Source organism: Sorex fumeus, unplaced genomic scaffold (assembly GCF_029834395.1).
Source record: "Sorex fumeus unplaced genomic scaffold, SorFum_2.1 ptg000036l, whole genome shotgun sequence".
NCBI classification, from domain to species: domain Eukaryota; kingdom Metazoa; phylum Chordata; class Mammalia; order Eulipotyphla; family Soricidae; genus Sorex; species Sorex fumeus.
In genome coordinates, this window is record NW_026606093.1 from 1,590,694 (window position 1) to 1,612,510 (window position 21,817).

The window sequence follows — 21,817 nt, forward strand, 5'->3', positions numbered from 1 at the left end:
AAACCTTTTTCTGTGACATGTATTTGATTTCTGGTTTTATTTTTGTGGGGGATTTTGTTTACCAAATGCCACTTTGCTGGAAGTTCTCCACTGTCTTTTTGAATTAATTTCTAACTTAATTGCATTATATAAAAATAAACTCTGCAAGATTCTATATTTGGAGATGTTTTAGGATCTGCCTAATGGAATAGTAAATGTTAAATTTTGAGAAAATTTCCATTTGTACTTGATAACATATGCTTAATATCCATTATTTTAAAAAGTTAGTGTGCTAAGATAAACTCATGACACATAAATAGGACAAGAAGGAACTTACCAATTAGCGGACAAAATTAAGGGAATTCAGAAGGATTCAGAAAGAATTGGTAAGTATTCTGGGCTTTCAAAAATAGGAAGAAATTACCATATTAAGTACAGGCAGCATAGGGTCAGAGACTATCTGACAGGGTCTCAGTGTAGGGATGAAGTCAGGAGAATAAATACCTTCTCACATTCTTCTCTTGCTTTTTTATGTTCTAAATAACATCATTTCTTGGAACTAAAGAAAACCTTGATGGCACTTAAGCCCATTGAGTTATTCCACTTTCCGGACATAGGTCAAGGGAAGTAGGTGAGTAGTTAGTCTTAAAGGATCAAACAAAAGCACCCAGCACACATAAAGGTTGAACAGACCCTTCTACTTGGGTGGAACATAGTCCCATGAGGATATTAGAAGGAGATAAAAATGATCAGAAAAGGAAATAACTACATTTAGAATTGTGCTAGTATGAGAGGTTAACCTGTTTCGTGAGCTCTGGGAAAAGAGAGGAAAGATATGTATTAGTAAATTACCAATGTATTGATAAAGTGAATGAGGAAAAAGAGCTAAATTCTAGGTGGTATTACTACACAGGACGTAAGGTAGACATAGGCTGCACAGTTGGCATATTAGCAATTTAGTCTTATTGCAAAATAGGAGATAATGGGGATGGAGAACTGAACTGAGCAAGATAGAGATGTGAGATTGGTTAGAAGAATCAATATTGGATGGATGAGATTTTGTGTAAACTAACAGGGGAAAGAGCATAATTTTAGTAGGAGTCCATGCTAATGGCAGATATAAAGCATGGTAGGGAAAGTTCTATTATTTGAGAAAATAAAAGGAATAGGAGTAGACTCAGACAAAGACAGGAAGAGGTTTTAATGAAGGTTTAATCATAGCAACCAACATGGAAGCTTGCCATGACAATTCAAGCAGAATTCCTGCGTGAGTCAACCAGAAAATGGCTTTGCAGATAGAATTCTGTATCCTTTTTGTTCTTTGTTTTGTTTGATCATCATCTTCCTGATTTTGTCTTTTTAATACCTCTTCTTTCTTATGATCCTCAGTAATATTGACATTTTTTCACTACTTAGCTCTTTGTTGTGGAAATTCTCCTGTGTATTATAGGATATTTAAGCAGCATTCACTCCAGTGGTGACGAGCCCCCCCACCCCTACCCCCCAGCCTCCCACCAAGAAAAGAAAAGTCTTTACACATTGCTTAATACTTTAGAAGAGAAAATCATCCCCATATTAAATATCTGCTCTAAACTATAGGGTGACAGAATATGAGCAGGAGAGAAAGATGATAGAGATTTTTATAGCGGGTCTCAGGAATGTGAGTGCATTGTTATTAAAACAATTTAGAAAAAAAGAGTATACTTCAATTTTACAACAATAATTCACAGTAGTTGAATTCAAGTGGAAGAAAATAAATGTGCAAAAGTTTAAGGCCTTTTTTTTTTTACAAAAAACAAATATTTTTGTACAATGTGGATGTCATATGAATCTTCCCTGATCCTAGAACATTCCATTTCATAGCTCCCACCTCTAATTAAAATGGAAGGAAGTAGGTATTCTCCCATATTTTTAAATGCTATTTATTCTTTCTGTCCCCATTTATCTGCATATTGGCATACAGTTATTCCTCTTGCTTCTTTGAAAATTAGTATAGTGCAACCAGTAAAGTTACTTTTTCCTGATAACTTTCTTGAAGAATTTTGAAGTTTCAATTTTTGGGGAATGGAAATGTTTCTCCAAATGCTTCCCTCTCAATTGCTTTAACTTAAATTTTTCTCTCGATTGCATCCTTTTGGAAAGCTGGGTATTCCCAACTAATGACATTGTCCTAGAAAGAAATACTCAGGAGAGAATCAAATGATCATGATCTTAAATGCCTTTCTTCTGATGGATACATTGTCTTTTCCTATATTTTTAAGTAAGTTCTGCATTTTATCATACTGATCTATGCAAGCATTAAGAGAAGTTTGGAAGGATTAGTTTGAGCTTGAAGTGGGGTCAGATATGAACATTAGATATCAAGATGAATTTTTAAGGGGCTAGATAGATTTCTGAAAGCATCGGATTTCCCACTTTGCATACAGTAGCTCCTCCTTTGAACTCACTCGGTGGTTTCTGAGTAGTGCTGGATATATCCTCTCAGCTCCTAAATGAGGTATTCTAATGCTATTTTGTAGAAAGTTTAAATATTCTTCCTTGCATTTTACCGGTGAGAGTGACTTCCCCCCCTACCAGGGCTGAGAGTAGAGGACAGAAGATTCTGCTTGGCTGTTTTTCCTCCAGGAGACTTCCTACTGCACAGGTTCTCGTGTCAGGCCGGTCCTTGCAAGGGCCCTCATCATGGCCCCCTTCATTTCCTTGTTTCGAAAACTGTAGATGATGGGGTTGCACATGGGGGTGATGATAGTGTAGAGGAGGGAGAAAGGTTTGTCTTTGTCAGGGCCGTGTGTGCTTCGGGGGTTCATGTAGGAGAACATGGCTGAGGTGTAGAAAAAGATGACCACAGTCAAGTGGGAAGCACAAGTGGAGAAGGTCTTCCCCCGGCCCGAGGAGGAGGCTCTGCCAAGGATGGAGGTGAGGATGCGGCCATAGGAGATGACAATGAGCACCATGGGACTTAGAAGCACCATGATAGCGTCAAGAAAGATCACCTTCAAACTAAATAATGGATCTCCACAAGAAATGCTGATCACTATGGGGGCCTCACAGAAGAAGTTTTCTATATGGTTGTCTCTACAGAACGGACCACGAAATGTCATGTAATCAAGGAGGATGCCATTGACCATGCCAAAGAACCAGGCTGTACTCACCAACCTCACACAGACTTGATGGCTCATGATCTGGGCATAGTTAAGTGGGTGGCAGATGGCAACATAACGGTCATAGGCCATAAAAGCCAAGAGGATGCATTCGGCAACACCAACGCCAAAAACCAGATACATCTGGATCAAACAGGAGGCGAAGGAGATAACGTGGTTCTTGACCACCAGGTGGATCAGCATCTGCGGGATGGTGGTGGTGATGAAGCAGACGTCCAAGAAGGACAGGTGGCCAAGGAAGAAGTACATAGGACTGCTGAGCCTAGGATCTGTCCAGGTGATGAAGATGATGAGGCCATTCATGGCCATGGCTAAGGTGTAGAGGGCCAGGAAGAGGGCAAAGAGCGATGCCTGTGTAGATGGGGAGCTCTGCTCAAAGCCCACGAGGATAAACTCTGTCACTGTGCTGCCATTCCTAAGGTCCACTCTCTGTGTCCTGCTTGAGGAGGAAGGAGAGAAAGATCACAGGTGTTATGACCGTGTATAGGTATACTTACTGGTATAAAAATAGATTTTGGAGTAAAGAGATTAGAAACAGAAAACTCCATGTGAGTTAGCAGTGTCAAAGGCACTGAAAATGCCAGTGTATTCAATAACTTGGGGGAAAATCTGGAGAAAAATAACATCAATAGTTTTAGTTAATATTTGTTTTCTCAATATTTCCCTATACTTATATTTTAAAAAATTTCAAGACTTAATATGAACTTAAGTGAAACCTTAAGTAAAATTTAATTGTTGGGAAAGTCTATACCTTCAGTAAGAAATTTGAATTATAAAATAAATGTAAATAGTGGATCTCCACAAGAGAGACTGATCAGATAATTATTCATCATGTATTTATAAAAGCATTATAATTTAAAAATGTTTAAAATTAAATTATAATTTAAGAATTGGATTAAATGATGCAATTCCGTTCTTTAAGATGTAAATTATGAAAAATGCATAAATACATTTTATATTTAATAATACAAATTTAATATTATGTTAAATTACAATATAGAAAAGAAAATTATACTTATAATGAGGAAATAAGAATAATAAGTCATGGTAAAAACTCTCAATATTAAGACTAAGGAAAAAATCCTAACACTGTTAGCAAATTCAGATTACAAAGGAATTTCACCCCTCATAATAAATCATTCCTTGACATAAATTAAATCTTAGAAATGAGCAGTGTAGCTATTAGAAAACATGAGTAAATTCATGTTTACATGTGCATATGTGCACATATGTGGGAACACACATGTGAATGTATATTCCTGACTAATAGTATAACCTGACATCTGGGCCTGGTTATCCTTCACTATTTACAGCCAATTTTTGGTTTGTTGTTTGTTTGTTTGTTTTTTAAAGTGAAATGGTATAGCTTTCCATACCGCATATATATTTAGAAGTGTATTTTAAAACCTATCAAAATGTATGCTACCACATGTCCAACACCAAGATGCTGATAACCTTCCACTACACTCCACTTATAACCAAACATTTTTGAAAACTTAATGAATCCCTGCAAGTTTGTCCAAAAGAAAAACAAACTTGCAGGCTATCGAATGTAGCCTGCCCACAGGGCAGAGTCTGGCAAACTGCCCGTGGCGTACCAAATATGCCAAATACCAGTAACAATGATGGGTCTCATTCTCCTAAAGAGCCTTGAATATAATCTCAGGGCTAGGATGAAAGAGACGTTACTGGGGCCTGCTCGAGGCAATCGAATGAATCCCTATAATCTTCGAAATATTGTGGTAAATTATAAGGATACAACATTATACACAAGAACTACCTCCTTGATACCTTTGGGCATGTAATTATCTCAGAAGTCGAGATCAGGGGAGTAAGAAAAAATGTAGGGAATTCCAAAACACAATAATATGTAGAAACCACACATATATGCTAGAAATACTTCAAAATCTGTACATATACTCTCTAAATGGAAAGTAATCTTTAGAAGGGTTATTGAATAGTCACAAAATACTGTCCAAATGTTAACTTATTAAGATGTATCACATAAATTCCAAAGAACCAAAGAGATCAAATCATAATCATATACTACTGTAGCACCATTGTTCATTGATTTGCTCGCGCAGGCACCAGTAATGCCTCACAACAAATTGTGAGACTTGTTGTTACTGTGTTTGGCATATTGAATATGTCACCGGGAGCTTGCCAGGCTTTGCCATGTGGGCAGACACTTTCAATAGCTTGCTGGGCAATCCGAGAGGGGCGGAGATGCATTAACAATTCCCATGGTTAGGCTCATGCACAGAGAAGGATATAGGTGCCGTAGTTTTAAAAGCTCCCAGAAATACCAATAAACAGTCAAGTTTGAAAACTATCTAAATAATAACTGTCAAAATTGTCCCTAACAGTTCCAGGACCTGACAGTTTCATAGATTAATTCATTAAAATCATGTAGCAATCAGATATTCACATACTATCAAAACCGTTTACAAGAACAACAGAAATATGTTTCTCGATTTCTTTTGCAAAGTAATCAAATCATGAAAAACTGGAAAAAGTTCACAAATGAAAATTGTATCCAAGGGGCTGGAGCGATAGCACAGCGGGTAGGGTGTTTGCCTTGCACGCGGCCGACCCGAGTTCGATTCCCAGCATCCCATATGGTCCCACGAGTACCGCCAGGAGTAATTCCTAAGTGCATGAGCCAGGAGTAGCCCCTGTGCATTGCCGGGTGTGACCCCAAAACAAAACAAAACAAAAAAATTGTATCCAAGATGACTTATTAATAAAGAAGAAAACAAAGCAAATTACATTTTTAGCAACTGAGATGCATCAACGTTTTAAAGAGTAGTGTACCATGACCAAATGAAGCTAGAGATTTAAGGTTTTTCTAATATTAGAAACTATATTTGAATAATTCACAATGTTAATATGTCAAAAGAGAAAAACATTTAATAAAATTCAACATTTATTAAGGAATTTGCTGACATTTGTTAAGGTAGTTGATAAAATTCGACAGTGATAGAAATTTTTATCAGAAATGTTTCTGAAGAGAAAATAATTTTTTTCAGGATATGATCTTTTTTAAAAGTCCTCCCGTTGATCGTCGATTTGCTCGAGTGGGCCCAGTAACATCTCCATTGGAGACTTTGTTGTTACTGTGTTTGGCATATCCAGTACGTCACGGGGAGCTTGCAGAGGCTCTGCCGTGCAGGTGAGATACTCTCGGTAGCTTGCCGGGCTCTCCGAGAGGGGCGGAGGAATCGAACTCGAGTCTGCCATGTTGGTCGCGTGTAAGGCAAATGCCCTACTGCTGTGCTATCGCTGAAACACCATGAGGTACAGTTGTAGACTTACAAATTTTTGTGCTTGCGTTTCAATTATACAGTGATCAAGTACCCATCCTTCCACCAGTGCCCATGAAAATAATTTTTTAAGTGATAGGGATATTTAAACAATTCTTAGTAAAATAGAACTATAAGCTTCTATATTACAATTTAAAGTTTTATGCAATTAAATAGTTATAATATATTCTATATGTCTATATCCATGATAGATAATACATTTTAAAAATTCTATACTAATATTTTTGTGTGTTGTAAAATTGCTTTATTTAGAAAACAACAAGAAGAGGAAAGGGAGAGAGAGAGAGAGCGAGCGAGAGAGCCCTCTGGTAGTATGTAGTAATACCTATGGTAATATGGTAATAGAAAGGAATGAACACATCTGAAGCTGAGTCACAAGTAACTCCAGAATCGGGATGCATCTTCAATAATAATTTTGAGATAATAATTCTATGGTTGTACGTTTTTGGACCACACCTGACCGCACTCAGGGCTTACTACTGCCTGATTTCAGGGAACACTCCTGGTGGTGCTTAGGGGATCCTATGTGGTGCTGGGGATTGAATCCAGGTCAGAATAGAGCGAGGCAAGTACTTTACTTGCTGTACTATCTCTTTGGCCCCTATCATATAGATGATGTAATTTTTCTAACCATACAGATACTAAAAAAGTAAATGATTCCAAGAACAATGGTAATAGTAAACTGGTGAGAAAACAGGAAATGATGAATTTTATCTCCCTTTTGCAATTGTACACTGCACTGTAGCACTGTCCTCCGTTGTTCATGGAGTTGCTCGAGTGGGCACAAATTAACCATTTGTTAATTTGTTAAGAATGGCAATGTTTTCCAACCAGCTCTTACAATTTCTAAATATTTAACAAATGACCCTCAAGAACTAGTACCAACTGGTTCAGTCATATTAGTGGGATGAAAGGAAAAGATAGATTATCATTCATTGTAAAAGATAATTCTAGAATTAGGAATTTTTCCCCTCTTTATATTTCTGCCTTTAGATGGGATTTCTACTTTAGAGGATGGAATTTCTACTTAAACTTCTCTCATGAAGACCCCCTCACCCCGGCCAAAGTGCCCCCTGTGAGCACCCAGGCCAGAGGTGATCCCCAACAAGTTTTAGGACCACATTAGAAGTGGGACGTTAGGATCATGGCCGTTAAGCAGCTTGATCAGGAACCAGAGAGACCATTCTGGGCGGCAAGCCGGGGTCTCATTGGGGCAGGGAGGAAAGGACAGGCTCTACCCCCATTCTGTGAGGCCCCGCGTGTCTTGTCACTGCGGGCCCAAACCTGACTGTCCAATGGCCTCTGGAAGATGGCAGCCACCAAGCCACCAGGGGGAACAGGCCAAGGCACGAAACCTATTCCCACCTGGGGTGGCCTGGCGCTGGTAACATACTGTGAGGACCAGATGCATTTCAGAGACTTAGAAACAAATCTTGGAACCCAAAAGGTTTTGGCAGAAATCCCTCCAGATTTAATTGTTAAAATTTCGTAATTCCAATATCACGCAGCCATGACTGTGGCCATGTGACATCATATGTTATTCATAACCAGCAATAGAAAACAAATTGTCTACAGTTGCCTTTTTGGCAGATCTGAGTGTTGGGGTAAAATCCCAAATAATAATGGTGGGTCTGGTGTCAAAATATTGAATGTGATCAAAGTAGAGAGAGAGTAATGTGGAAGTCATCTGCCTCACAAGTAGGGGAAGGGTGTGGGATGGGGGGGTATACTGGGGTTTTTGGTGGTGGAAAATGGGCACTGGTGAAGGGATGGGTGTTTCATCATTGTATGACCAAGACTTAAACCCAAAAGCTTTCTAACTGCTCTCACAGTGATTCAATAAATAAATTTATAAAAAAAATAAAAAAGAAGTGGGACTTTAATCTGGCTCAGGCACCAACTCGGCCAACCCTGTAACAGCTACAGCACGGCAGTGGGTGTGGCCTCTGGAGTGGTCGCAGTTATTTTCCCCTTTCCCAGCACTTTGGACTCACATCTCAATTTCCATTACCTAATTCTGAGGAGGACAGCCTGGTTGTCACGAACACATTACGCCAATAGTTCACTAGCCTACTCCAAACTCATTAAATAAATGTGAGCACAAGAAACTGAACAAATCTAATATAAAAGACCACATCCTCTGGAGCTGCACTAGAGGACTCACATAAGTTGTAGAGGAACACCAAAGAGGAGGTTAGTATTCTAGAAGGAGAAAAAGGTGACCACCATCGACCGGGCTCATCCAGAATTCTTTCTCGCGTGAGGGGGACACTGATAGCGAATAGGTGGGTCTCACATCCATACTACCACAGTAACATGAAGAAACAGCGCGAATCTCCACCACGAGGAGGGGAGGAAGAAAAGAGCCTAGAATCCTCAATAAGGAATACCTACAAATGCACTCTCTCTGATAAAGATTTCAGAGGTGAAATGTTGAGGGTGTTTAATGAACTCAAAAAAAAAAAAACCAGTAGAACAGGCATCCAGTAAATTAAGGAAGGACATGAAAGAAACAGTGGAAAGGACAGCCAAGAAAATACAGGAGGAAATGAGAGCAGAAATTAAGAAAGCTACAAATATAGCACTGTCTGTAGCACTGTCCTCTCGTTGTTCATCGATTTGCTGGAGCGGGCCCAGTAATGTCTCCATTTTGAGACTTGTTGTTACTGTGTTTGGCATATTGAATATGTCACGGGTAGCTTGCTGTGCAGGCGAGATACTCTTGGTAGCTTGCTGGGCTCTCTGAGAGGGGCAGAGGAATCGAACCTGGCTCGGCTGGGCTGGCTATGCGCAAGGCAAACTCCCTACCGCTGTGCTATCGCTCCAGCCCTACAAACATAAGTGTCACTAATAAAGAACTTGGTAGATGAAATTAAAAACTCAGTGGGTGCCCTCAACAGTAGAATGACAACAGCTGAAGACAGAATCAGTGAGCTTGAAGATGAACTGCAGAAAGCATACAGGGACCAACATGCAATGGGAAAAGACCTCAAAATAGCTCTAGGCATATCAGAGACCTAGGGGATGAACTCAAGAGGAACAACATAAGAATCATCAGAGTACCAGAAGGACAGGGAGGCAACCCCAATGAAGTAGCAACAATTAAAGATATCATTGCTGAGAAGTTTCTAGAGCTGGAAAATGCAGACATCTTGATCCAAGGAGCCTGAAGGGTACAGATAAAAGAGACCCTAATAAAAAGACTCCGCAAGATATAATCAGAATGACTAATACCACAGATAGAGACACAATAGCACAAGCAGCAAGGTCAAAGAAGGAAATCACATATAAATGAGCACACCACAGATTTACAGCAGACCTATCAGAGGAAACCTTCCAGCCCAAAGACAATGGTGGGATATAGTGAAAAAACTCAATGAGATAAATGCCTCACCAAGAATACTCTACCTGACTAAACTCTCAAATTCAAAGAAACAGTACATTGTTTCATGGATAAACAACACCTCAGGAACTTCATAGACTCAGAACCAACCTTTAAAGAAGGACTCAAGGGGGTACTGTACGACAAGACAACCCCCTACAAGCACAACAAATCTCTACAGAAAGATGGCACAAAACCCTGTGGTAATAATCTCTCTCAGTGTCAATGGTCTATATGCACCAATTAGGAGACACAAAGTGGCAAAATGGATTAAGAAACTGAACCATTCTGCTGCCTACAAGAAACACATCTGAACGGTCAGAGTAAACAGACTCAAAGTCAGAGGATGGAAAACGATCCTCCAAGAAGATAACTCCCTCAAAAAAACCAGGGTGGCCATACTAGTACCCAGCAACATAGATTTCAGGATGAAGGGATAGAGAATGCCTTTTTTTTAATAAACAAGGGATAGGTACAGCAGGAAAAAAAACCTCACACTCCTAAACATATATGCATCCAATGAGGAACTAGCAAAATACTTAAAACAACTGCTAATCGACTTCAAGGAAGACATTGGTAGCAACACAATAGTAGTCAGAGACTTCAACACCACTTTATCACCTCTGGATAGATCAACAAGATTAAAACTCAGCAAGGAAGTACTGGCTTTAAAGGAAGATAAGGAAGAGAGAGGACTAATAGATGTAGACAGGGCTTTCCATCCCAAATCTGAATACACTTTCTTTTCCAATGCGTCTGGAATATTTTACAAGATAGATCACATGCTGGGCCACAAAACATATCTTGATAGAATTAGGAAGATAGAAATTGTATCAACTATCTTTTCAGACCATGGTGCACTGAAGATAGAAGTTAATCACACAGAGATGTGAAGAATCAAATTAAACACCTGTAAATTAAACTACTCAATGTTGAACAATGAGTGGGTCAGAGAGGAAATCAAGGAAGAAATCAAAAGATACCTGGAGTCAAATGAGAATGAAGACATGAGCTACCAGAACTTGAGGGATGCAGCTAAAGTCATGTTAAGGGGAAATTTATAGCTCTGCAGGCATTTCACAGGAAAGAAGAAAAGGCCCACATAAATAACTTGACTTCACAGCTCAATATTTTAGAAAAGGACCGACAAAAGGAGCCCAAACTAGGCAGGATAAAAGAAATATAAAACTCAGAGCAGAAATTAACAGCATGGAAACCCAAAAAAACAATCCAAAAGATCAATGAAACCAAAGGCTGGTTCTTTGAGAAAATAAATAAGATTGATAAACCACTAGCAAGACTCAGAAAGGAAGAGAGAATCCTAATGAAATGAATCAGAAATGAAAAGGGGAACATCACAACAGAAACCAAAGAAATTTAAAAGATCATCAGAGATTACTTTGAAAGTCTGTACACGATATAACAAGAGAACCTAGAAGATATGGATAAATTCCTAGATTCCTATAACCTCCCAAAGTTGAGCCAAAAAGATTTGGAATACCTGAATGTACCTATTACTATCAAGGAAATTGAAACAGTGATCAAAAGTCTTCCCCCAAACAAGCCCACGCCCAGATGGATTCACTAGCAGATTCTGCCAAACATTTAAAGAGGACCTACTGCCAGTTCTTTTCAAGATTTTTCAGGAAAATGAAGAAACAAAAACTTCCAAACACAAAATTTGTAAGCCTATAACTGTACCTCATGGTTTTTCACTAATAAAAAAAAGAAAAAAAAAAACAAACTTCCAAACAGCTTCTATGAGGCACACATTACCCTAATACTAAAAGCAAACAGAGACACCACACACAAAAAAGAAAATTACAGGCCAATATCCCTGATGAACATGGATGTGAAGATCCTCAACAAAATATTAGCAAACAGAATCCAACAACTCATCAAAAAAGATCATACACCATGACCAAGTGGGATTCAAACCAGAGTTACAAGGATGGCTTGACATTCACAAGTAAATAAAAATAATCCATCATACAATAAAAGAAAAGATAAAACCACATGATCATATCATTAGATGCCAAGAAAGCATTTGACAAGATCCAGCATCAGTTTATGATGGAATCTCTTAGCAAAATAGGAATTGAGGGAATTTTGCTCAGTATAGTCAAAGCCATTTGCCGCAAGCCCATGGCAAGCATCATCCTCAATGGGGAAAAACTAAAAGTCTTCCCTCTAAGATCAAGGAAAAGACAAGGATGCCCACTCTCACCACTTCTATTCTATATAGTACTGGAAGTACTTGCCATAGCAGTTAGGCAAAAAAAAAAAAAAAAAGATATTAAGGGCATCCAGATAAGAAAGGAAGAAATCAAGCTCTCACTATTTGGAGATGACATGGTTCTATATTTAGAGAACCCTAAAGCCTCGACCAAGAAGCTCCTAGAAACAATAGATGTGTTTAGTAAAATCGCAGGCTATAAAATCAATGCCCCAAAGTCCATGGCTTTCCAAACGCAAACAAGACAGCACTGTCTGTAGCACTGTCCTCCCATTGTTCATCAATTTGCTCAAGTGGGCCCAGTAATGTCTCCTTTGTGAGACTAGTTGTTACTGTGTTTGGCATATCGAATATGTCATGGGTAGCTTGCCAGGCTTTGCTGTGCAGGCGAGATACTCTAGGTAGCTTACTGGGCTCTCTGAGAAAGACAGAATAAAGCAATATGAAAAAAGCAATACCGTTCACAATCATTCATGCCTCAGAAAATCCCTGTAAAAGAAGACCACAAAACCTTACTTCAAGAAATAATAGAGGACATGAGGAAGTGGAAAATTCGCCCTGCTCATGGATTGGGAGAATTCACATTGTCAAAATGGCAATACTCCCCAAAACATTATACAGATTCAGTGAGATCCCTATAAGGGTACCCATGATATTCTTCAAAGAAATTGATCAAACACTCCTGAAATTCATATGGAATAAGAACCACCCATAAATAGCTAAAGCAATTCTTGGGGGGGGGGAGGGGAACGGAAGGCATCACCTTCCCCAACCTCAAATTGTAGTACAAAGTGGTAATAATTAAAACAGCATGGTACTGGAAAAAAGGCAGAGCCGCAGACCAATGGAACAGGGTTGAATATCCTTACACAAACTCTCAAATATATGATCATCTAATCTTTGATAAGGGAGCAAGAAATATAAAGTGGAGCAAGGAAAGCCTCTTTAACAAATGGTGCTGGCAAAACTGGACAGCTACATGTAAAAATAATGGGCTCAGACCTCTAGCTAACACCATGCACAAAAGTCAGATAAAAATGGATTAAATACCTCAACATCAGATCAAAATCCATAAGGTACATTGAAGAAAAGGTCAGCAAAACCTTCCAAAACATTGAAGCTAAAGGTATCTTCAAAGATGAAACACCATTGACCAAGCAAGTGGAAACAGAGATAAACAAATGGGACTATCTTAAACTGAGATGTTTCTGCACTTCCAAGGAAATAGTGACTAGAAATACAAAGACAGTTTACAGAATGGGAAGGGATATTCACCCAATACCCTTTTGATAAGAAGTCAATATCAAGGATATACAAGGAACTGGTTGAACTCTGCAAGAAGAAGACATCCAATCTCATCAGAAAATGGGGCAATGAAATGAATAGAAACTTTTTCAGAGAAGAAATCCGAATGGCCAAAAGGCACATGAAAAAATGCTCTTCATCACTAATCATCAGGGATATGCAGATCAAAACAACAATGAGTTATCATTTCACCCACAGAGACTGGCACAAATCCAAAAGAAAAAAAGCAACCAGTGTTTGGCTTGGATGTGGGAAGAAGAGGACTCTCCTTTACTGCTGGTGGGAATGCCGACTGGTTCAGCTTTTTGGAAAGAAAATATGGACGTTTCTGAAAAACCTAGAAATTGAGCTCCCATTTGACCCAGTATTACCACTTTTGAAAATATATCCTGGAGATGCAAAAAAAAAATACAGTAGAAATGACATCTGCACTTGCATGTTTATTGAAGCACTATTTATGATAGCCAGAATCTGGAAAAAACCAAAGTGCCCAAGAATAGATGACTGGTTAAAGAAACGTTGGTACATATACAGAATGGAATACTATGCAACTGTTAGAAAAGATTAAATCATGAAATTTTCATATAAGTGGATCAACACAGAGAGTATCAGGCTAAGTGAAATGAGTCATAGAGAGAGGGACAAACATAGAATGACTGCACTCATTTGTGGAATATGTAGTAGCAGTATGGGAGACTAGCACCCAAGGATAATAGGGATAAGGTCCAGGAGAATTGCTCCACAGCCTTGAAGCCGGCTTCACATGCTGGGGGAAAAGAGAGCTCAGTTGGAGAAGCGAATATTAAGTGAATGGTGCTTGGAGGGCTCACTCGCGATGGGAACTGAGCGCTTAAAGTAGACTATAGACCAAACATGATGGCCACTTACTACTTGTATTGCAAACCATAACACCCCCAAAAAGAGAGAGAAAGTAAAACGGACTGTGCCTGGCATAGAAGTAAGGGGTAGGGAGATATGGTGGGGTGGTGGGAGGGTTACTGGGAACATTGGTGGTGGAAAATGGGCTTGGTGGAGGGATGGATACTTGATCATTGTATGACTGAAACGTGATCACAAAAGTTTGTAAGTCCGTAACTATCTCACAGTGAGTCACATTATATATATATATATATATATATATATATATATATATATTTCTTCTCTCATGAGAAAGGAGTAAAATAGGAAACATTCCTGACTTTGCTGCTTCTTTGCTCTAAAAATAAACCTAAATATTCCACAGTAGGTCACTGATTGCATATGTTATGGTATACCCATAAAAGGGACAGCCCTGTGGCTATCTTGTCTTACCTCATTTTTGTTTCTGTGACTGAAAATTGTTTGTCACCCAATCACTGGAACAGGTAAGAGAGAAATCTCATTGCCAAAGGATAAGCAAAGCTCAGGGAGGACATCTGACGTTGGATCTGCTCTGGATGAGAAGGTGACTATGTCAGTTCGTGCCTCATATAGCCCTCGGAAATCATTTCAGATGAATGCCTATTCAGTTAAAACTTATTTACCCATTCACAGTAATCGACAGTTTACAAAACAGAATTCTATCATTCAACTAAACTTCTGCAAGAGTCCTATGAGGCAGATATGGTATCTATTATACATATTAGGAAATAGATTCAGAGAGCCAAGGGAATTTGTCCAAGGCCATAAACTAGTAAATAAAAGCAAAGAGATAGCCATTATTTTACTGAGACCTTGCATTTTGACCTCGGAATAATTCCCCCATTTTATCAAGTGCTTAAGGAAGAGATGCCAGGTTAGTCAGAAATATATATAGGCATGTGTGTGCTTGTATATATGAAAGCACATGCACATGTAAAAATGCTTTTACTCGTGTTTTCTGATAGCTACACCGCTCATTTCTAACTTTTAATTCATGGCACTGTAGCACTGTCCTCTTGTTGTTCATCTATTTGCTCAAGCGGGCACCAGTAACGTCTCCATTGTGAGACTTGTTGTTACTGTTTTTGGCATGTCAAATACACCACGGGGAGCTATCCAGGCTTTGCCGTGCGGGTGGGATACTCTTGGTAGCTTGCTGGGCTCTCTGAGAGGGGCAGAGAAATTGAACCCGGGTCGGCTGTGTGCAAGGCAAACACCCTACCCGCTATTCTATTGCTCCAGCCAGAAATGAGGTAGCAAGAAATGATTTATTACGAGGTGTTAAATGTTTCTATAATTTGAATTTGTTAATAGTTTTAGAATTTTCCCCCCTTCGTCTTAATATTGGGAATTTTCTTCTTTTTTTACCATGACTTGTTACTTTTATTTCCTCAATAACTTTGAAGTTTTTGAAGAAAGCTTAGGGAAAAACAGAATAAAGAAGAAAATGATTGGAGACATAGAGAAAGTACAGTAACTTAAATAAGCACACACAGATTGCATTAGAACATCCGGTGTTTAGATACTCTTGATCATTGTCCTCTCACAGCATTCCAGAAGTAATGAATTATACGTTCTCATTATACGTGGATGACCTCTTCTTTCAACTCTTAACCTTTAATTCTATAATTTCAACCTACTACAACCTTTGTGTAAGAGTAGTTTTACTAAGCACAGCCTCATTGATCGGTCCATTCAGTTTATATTTGGCTGCTAGATCCCTCAGACCTCCTTTCTCTGTCCCTCCATGCTTTATTCAGATGCTGATCATTATCCCTACAAAATGCCTTCATTCCTACTGGCTTCTGAGGAATTCTTTCTTAGCTTTCCTGATGCAGATCACATACCACTTTCCCAGTAAAACCTCCACAAGCCTAGATTTTTCCTCTGTCTTTTTAAAGAGAACTTTGATCTGAAGCACCATTATTTGTGTCTTCATGACGAGGCGCTTTGATTGATGCTCCAACATCCATCCTCCACCAAGGGTGTCTGGCTTCTCTTTAACATTGTGTTAGGACCCTCTCCCATCCACTTGACCCACCTTTGGTAAACTCAGATCTGTAGATCACCACTCGGGTCCTGTTGCCTTTGACTATTTCTTAGTCTCTATGTTTTTTTGTTCGTTTGCTTTTTGCTTGGTATCTAACATATGAGAGCGGTCATTCTGTACCTGTCTCTTTCTGCCTGACTTCAATCCGCATGATACACTGTAGTTCCAGCCAGGTAGCAGAAAATCGCATGATTTTTGTTGTTTTTTGGCAACACCCGGCAGTGCTGAGGGCTTACTCCTAGCACTCTGCTCAGGGTTCCCACTTGGTGTTGCCTAGGGAACCGTGTATGGTAGCACTGTAGCACGGTCCTCCTGTCCTTCACTGGTTTGCTCAAGTGGGCACCAGGAACGTCTCCATTGTGAGACTTGTTGTTACTGTGTTTGGCATATCGAATATGCCACAGGGAGCTTGCCAGGCTCTGCCTTGTTGGTGGGATACTCTCGGTAGCTTGCCGGGCTCTCTGAGAGGGATGGAAAAATTGAACCCAGGCCGGCCTCTTGCAAGGCAAATGCCCTACCTGCTGCTCTGTGGCTCCAGCCAGGGATAAAATCTCAGTCAAGTGCATGCAAAGCAAATTCCTTACCTGTTGTATTATCTCTCTGGTCCCATAAATTTCATGGTCTCATCTTTTCTTATAGTTGAATAGTATGCCATTGTGTATATATTTCACAATTTCTTTATTCAGTCATCTGCTCCTGGACACTTGTTCTAGGACATCCATTCTTGTACATTTGTGGTTTTGGCCCTTGAACAGTTAGTCACATGTTAAAAAATGAACTCAGGTTCCTACCTCACAACATTCACAAGAGTCATTAAAAATGAATTAAAGACTTCAATATCAGACCTGAATCCCTAAATTAAATTAAGGAAAACAGGTAAATAGGAGAAAGATAATGGGAGAAAAACCGAACAGAGACATCCTTAAAGAAGACAAAAGGATGACATTAGGTAAATGGAAAAATCTACTTTATCACTTATTGTCGGATAACACTGTTTTGTCCTTCCTACATAGCCTCAGGTAGCATAGGTTTTTTGGGTTGCTCCCATCACAGTGCTCCCATTCCTCTGTGTTTATCTGTAACTTCTTTCTTTGTGCTCTGTTGACTTGTAAATGTTGTTTTTCTCTTCTCCCTAAGTCCTTTGCATAGTTTATTTAGAGCAATGTCCTTTTTGTATGGACACAAGAGGACAGTATATGCTACGCTTTTGTAAAATGACTCAGTGCTATTTTCCTCCTGGGCATCTCTTCTCTCACCTAAGCCTCAGATGCCCTCACTTCCTAGTGCCCCCCAAAGCAGGATCCCGACGAGGGACTGGATGGAACTGGGACAAGCGGTAAGCTATGTGCTACCCTGGCATTGAGATGGGCCTGGCCAAAGTGCCTACTGCTTAACTATAAGTTAAGAGCTTGGTCATGGACAGATGCTGTCATGATCCAAAAAGCAATAACTAGATTCGGACCCTGCTAGGGTTAGAAATGATTAATCTGGCCTGAGCGCTGTAGTCTGAGTCTGTGGCAAGATGTTCCGAGGAGAGCTGCCCTACAAGTCTCAATGTTACCTCTTACTGTGTCCATACAAAAATAACCAGTATTAAGATGCTGATGGAGTTACTGGACTGAGGAAAGGAGAAAACACCTGAGGAGGTATTTTGCCCGTGGGCAGTCAGGAAGGGCTTTGGAATACTCTTGGGTGGTGTTCCCTTTGAACCTGGTGGGCCCTCAGGAAGGGCTTTCTTATGTTGATGTTGCTACCTGACCGGGTGCTGGAAGAGTTGGAGAGAGGAAGAGAGCACAGCGCAGCATGACGGAGTGTGGAGAGCTGAGCAAGGGGAACAGAGAGAGAAGGATGTCGAGCAAGAGCAGGCACTCGGAGAGAGGGAGAGCCAGGCTGCGAGATGGAGCACGGAGAGATGAGCAGGAGAGACAGGAGGAGACGGGAGTGAGAGCAGTGAGAGACTAGAATGGGAGGCTCAGAGAGACTGGGGCAGGTGCGTGGGGAGAATGAAATAAACGGTAACTGATCTTCCAACCGCTTGGCCCTCTTTTCGTCCCCCGACTGCCCCATGACTTGGGCTATCCCGGGCCCACCCCAAATGCGGGAGGCTAGGGGAAGAGCCATTGGCCCCCCCCCAAAGAAAATGTATACAATTTATCACCAAGGAAATGTGAATCAGAAGAACAATGAGATAATCACCTCACATGAGAATGGGACAGATGGAAAAATTTCCCTCTGTCTTTTAGTGAAAATAGCCTGATTTCTTTAGAAGCTATTAACAATTAGAAGCAATTTTTATTTTTTGTTTATTTTTTATTTGCTCGAGCGGGCCCAGTAACGTCTCCATTGGAGACTTTGTTGTTACTGTGTCTGGCATATCGAATACTCTCGGTAGCTTGCCGGGCTCTCCGAGAGGGGCGGAGGAATCGAACTCGGGTCGACCATGTTGGCCGCTTGTAAGGCGAACGCCCTACCCGCTGTGCTATCGCTCCAGCCCACAGAAAATCATAATATTTAGCATATACATAAAGCCATAGGCTATCCTTTTTCTGGCTCCTTTCCCAAAGTAGGCCACAGTAACTGTTCACAAAATAGGTTTCGTGAAAGGAATTGTATGTGTAGGTGAGTAGTTCAATTATATGTAAATTGAGCATTGATACTTTCTGTCCTCTGTGAGAAAATCAAACTTAAAAGCAACATGTAAACTGGTTTCTTTGTGGAAAAAAAAATTATAAGGAAGTTAACCCAACATCATGGACATTGTACATACGAATTTTTGTACTATAGTGATTAAAAGGTAAAGGTAAAGGCCCTCCCGTTGATCGTCGATTTGCTCGAGCGGGCCCAGTAACGTCTCCATTGGAGACTTTGTTGTTACTGTGTCTGGCATATCGAATACTCTCGGTAGCTTGCCGGGCTCTCCGAGAGGGGCGGAGGAATCGAACTCGGGTCGGCCATGTTGGCTGCGTGTAAGGCGAACGCCCTACCCGCTGTGCTATTTTTTATTGAATCACTATGAGTGTGGAAACTGAAGAAAGCTCTTTTAATCCCATCATTTGATCTTTGAGCCACAAGGCCTCCCAAATATTTGGAAGAATCAAGTTAGTTTAATAACATAGATACTGAAAATAGACCAACACTAAAATATTTGATAAACTGAACATGAGTTAACTAAAAAATATATTCTGAATACAATTGATTAAAATCACTAATATAAAATAAAACTGAAGATATATCTTTGTGGTAAGATTTAGATTAACAAATTTGGTCTGCCACATTGAAACTCAATGTCAATAATACTTAGAGAAAACAACTCAGTACTTCAGGCTGCTTAATAAATTTGATTTGAACAAAGTTTTCTGAAAAAGAACCATGTTGATAAGTTAAGCATAAATAAATTAGTTTGGATCAAAATAATTTGCTTTTTTTTATTCAAATAAAAAATTGAAAATCTTCTAAGTGCTATAAAAGAAAACTCATCAAGGAACTAATTTGAGTAAATGGAATAAATTATTAAAAATACCACATCAAGAGTTCACTGGTGCTTGTATAATTCTGATCTTAATGTTGACATTCATTAGCACAGAATCCTCTGAGGGCCAAAATAGTGAGAAAAATAACTACCAGATGATAATAGTGGGACAAAAATACCTACTGCTTTTCTAGCACAGAATAAGTTCTTGATTAAAAATTTTAAACGAGCAAATAAATATTTAAACAGTGATTTTTGTTAATCATGTTCTATTTCACTAATGAAATTTGTTTGAAATGAATATTTTCTAAAATTTCAACACCTAATACATGATTATATTGTCTTAATTGACCTTGAACATTTTATATTATTTTGTATACATTTTCCTTACTATTTATCATTCTTTTGTATTTTTATATTCTTTTTCTATACTTATCATATTTTGAGGTGTTCCAGCTCATTTATGAACTGTTGTCTTAATTCAAACAGCAAATTATATTCTATTTAATTTGAAAAAAAAAGAGTTGTCAACATAAATTAAGCATACAGAAAAAAATGGACAGCTGTTACTTAGAGAGTTTACCATCACACATTGAATATTTCTTCTTTATTTTATTGATCCTTTTAATTTCAAGAAGGAAAGAGAGACTTGAATATAAGGGAAGAAAATGGAGACTTGTTAATCTTTTTTACTTTGTTCTAAGGAGGCAACTTGATTCTTAAGTTACACCTCAACTTTATAAGAATTGTATAAAAATGTGAATGCATTTCAAAAATCCACAGAAAATTGGAAGAGAATAAAATGGAATTTTGAATGAAGGGGAACTTCTTTCCACCAAGATGTCTCTTAATAAAGGAACAATCTTTTATCTGAAAGATATACCATGATAATTTGAATTCTGGAAGAAGAAAATATGAAATCTTGCAGTTTGATGCATTGTTGGATGGAACTGGAAGGTATAATGTTAAGTGAAATAAGTGAGAGGGAGAACAAAACCCTCAGGTTTTGGACAGTTAATCTATGGTGAAGAATGTAGTTATATAAAGTGAAACAAGGAAAACGTCTTTAACAAATGATGCTGGGAAAACTCGGTAGTCTTCTCCCCCAAAAATGAAACTGGAACGGTATCTCACACCTTTCACAATAGTTAATTAAAATTCAACTAAAGATCATGAAATTAGACCAGAATCGATAAAATATGTTGAGCCAAACATAGGCAGAACATTCTGGCACAGGAATCTCAGTTACCTTTGGTGATTTTGAAAGAAGACATAGTTGTCCTTTGCCAGCTGCCTGGAGCAGTTCCATTTTGCTCTCCTTATCTTACATTTGAAAAAAATTCCATAAATCCCTGAACTCTCTCTGAGACTGAGAAATTTGCATGCACCCTCAGGCCTTCCTTGGGATCACCTGAGACTAAGAGATAACCAGGAACAACCTGGACAAATGGTCAAATATGTAACCCAAAAAGTCTTAAGTAAATAGTCCCCAAAGGGTAAATGGGGATGAAAGATGTTAATCTTATTCTAGCAACACAAATGGACCTTAAATTAACAAACTTCTCTAGCACACAAATAGGAGTCTTCTGACACGTTGTTTAATTAGAAACACAAAGACCTAATTTTCATCTAAAAATCCCACAAAATGAGCCAGACCTACCTTAGTGATATACTAAGTTTCTCACCAGCCAGAGAGTTTCTTTTCTACATCTCAATAAACTTTTTTATTTCCAACTGAGTCTAAACATCTTTATTACTTAGTATTTTCATTTTTTGAAAATATTGAAGAATCTGGGAACCACTGACAAACTTAGAGACCAGTCACCACTGTTCTTGCATCAATTTGTTCCAACTAACAAAGATAAAACAACAAAAAACCCAAGCTTCAAACCAAACAGGACTACATAAAAATCAAAAGTTTTTGCATGGCAGGGGCCAGAGCGATAGTACAGCGCATAGAGCATTTGCCTTGCATGTGGCCAACCTGGGAATCGATTCCCAGCATCCCATAT

At 39.1% G+C, this 21,817-nt stretch overlaps 1 protein-coding gene across 1 annotated transcript; it reads right to left on the bottom strand.

Moving 5' to 3' along the window:
- Positions 1-2,612: 2,612 nt before the first annotated feature.
- On the bottom strand, positions 2,613-16,225 carry LOC130027104 (olfactory receptor 10AD1-like). The gene is made up of 2 exons (XM_056117760.1): positions 16,134-16,225; positions 2,613-3,576 (listed from the first exon to the last, which is right to left on the bottom strand). Exons 1-2 carry the CDS (start codon positions 16,223-16,225, stop codon positions 2,613-2,615), a joined length of 1,056 nt encoding a protein of 351 aa, XP_055973735.1.
- Positions 16,226-21,817: the final 5,592 nt, after the last annotated feature.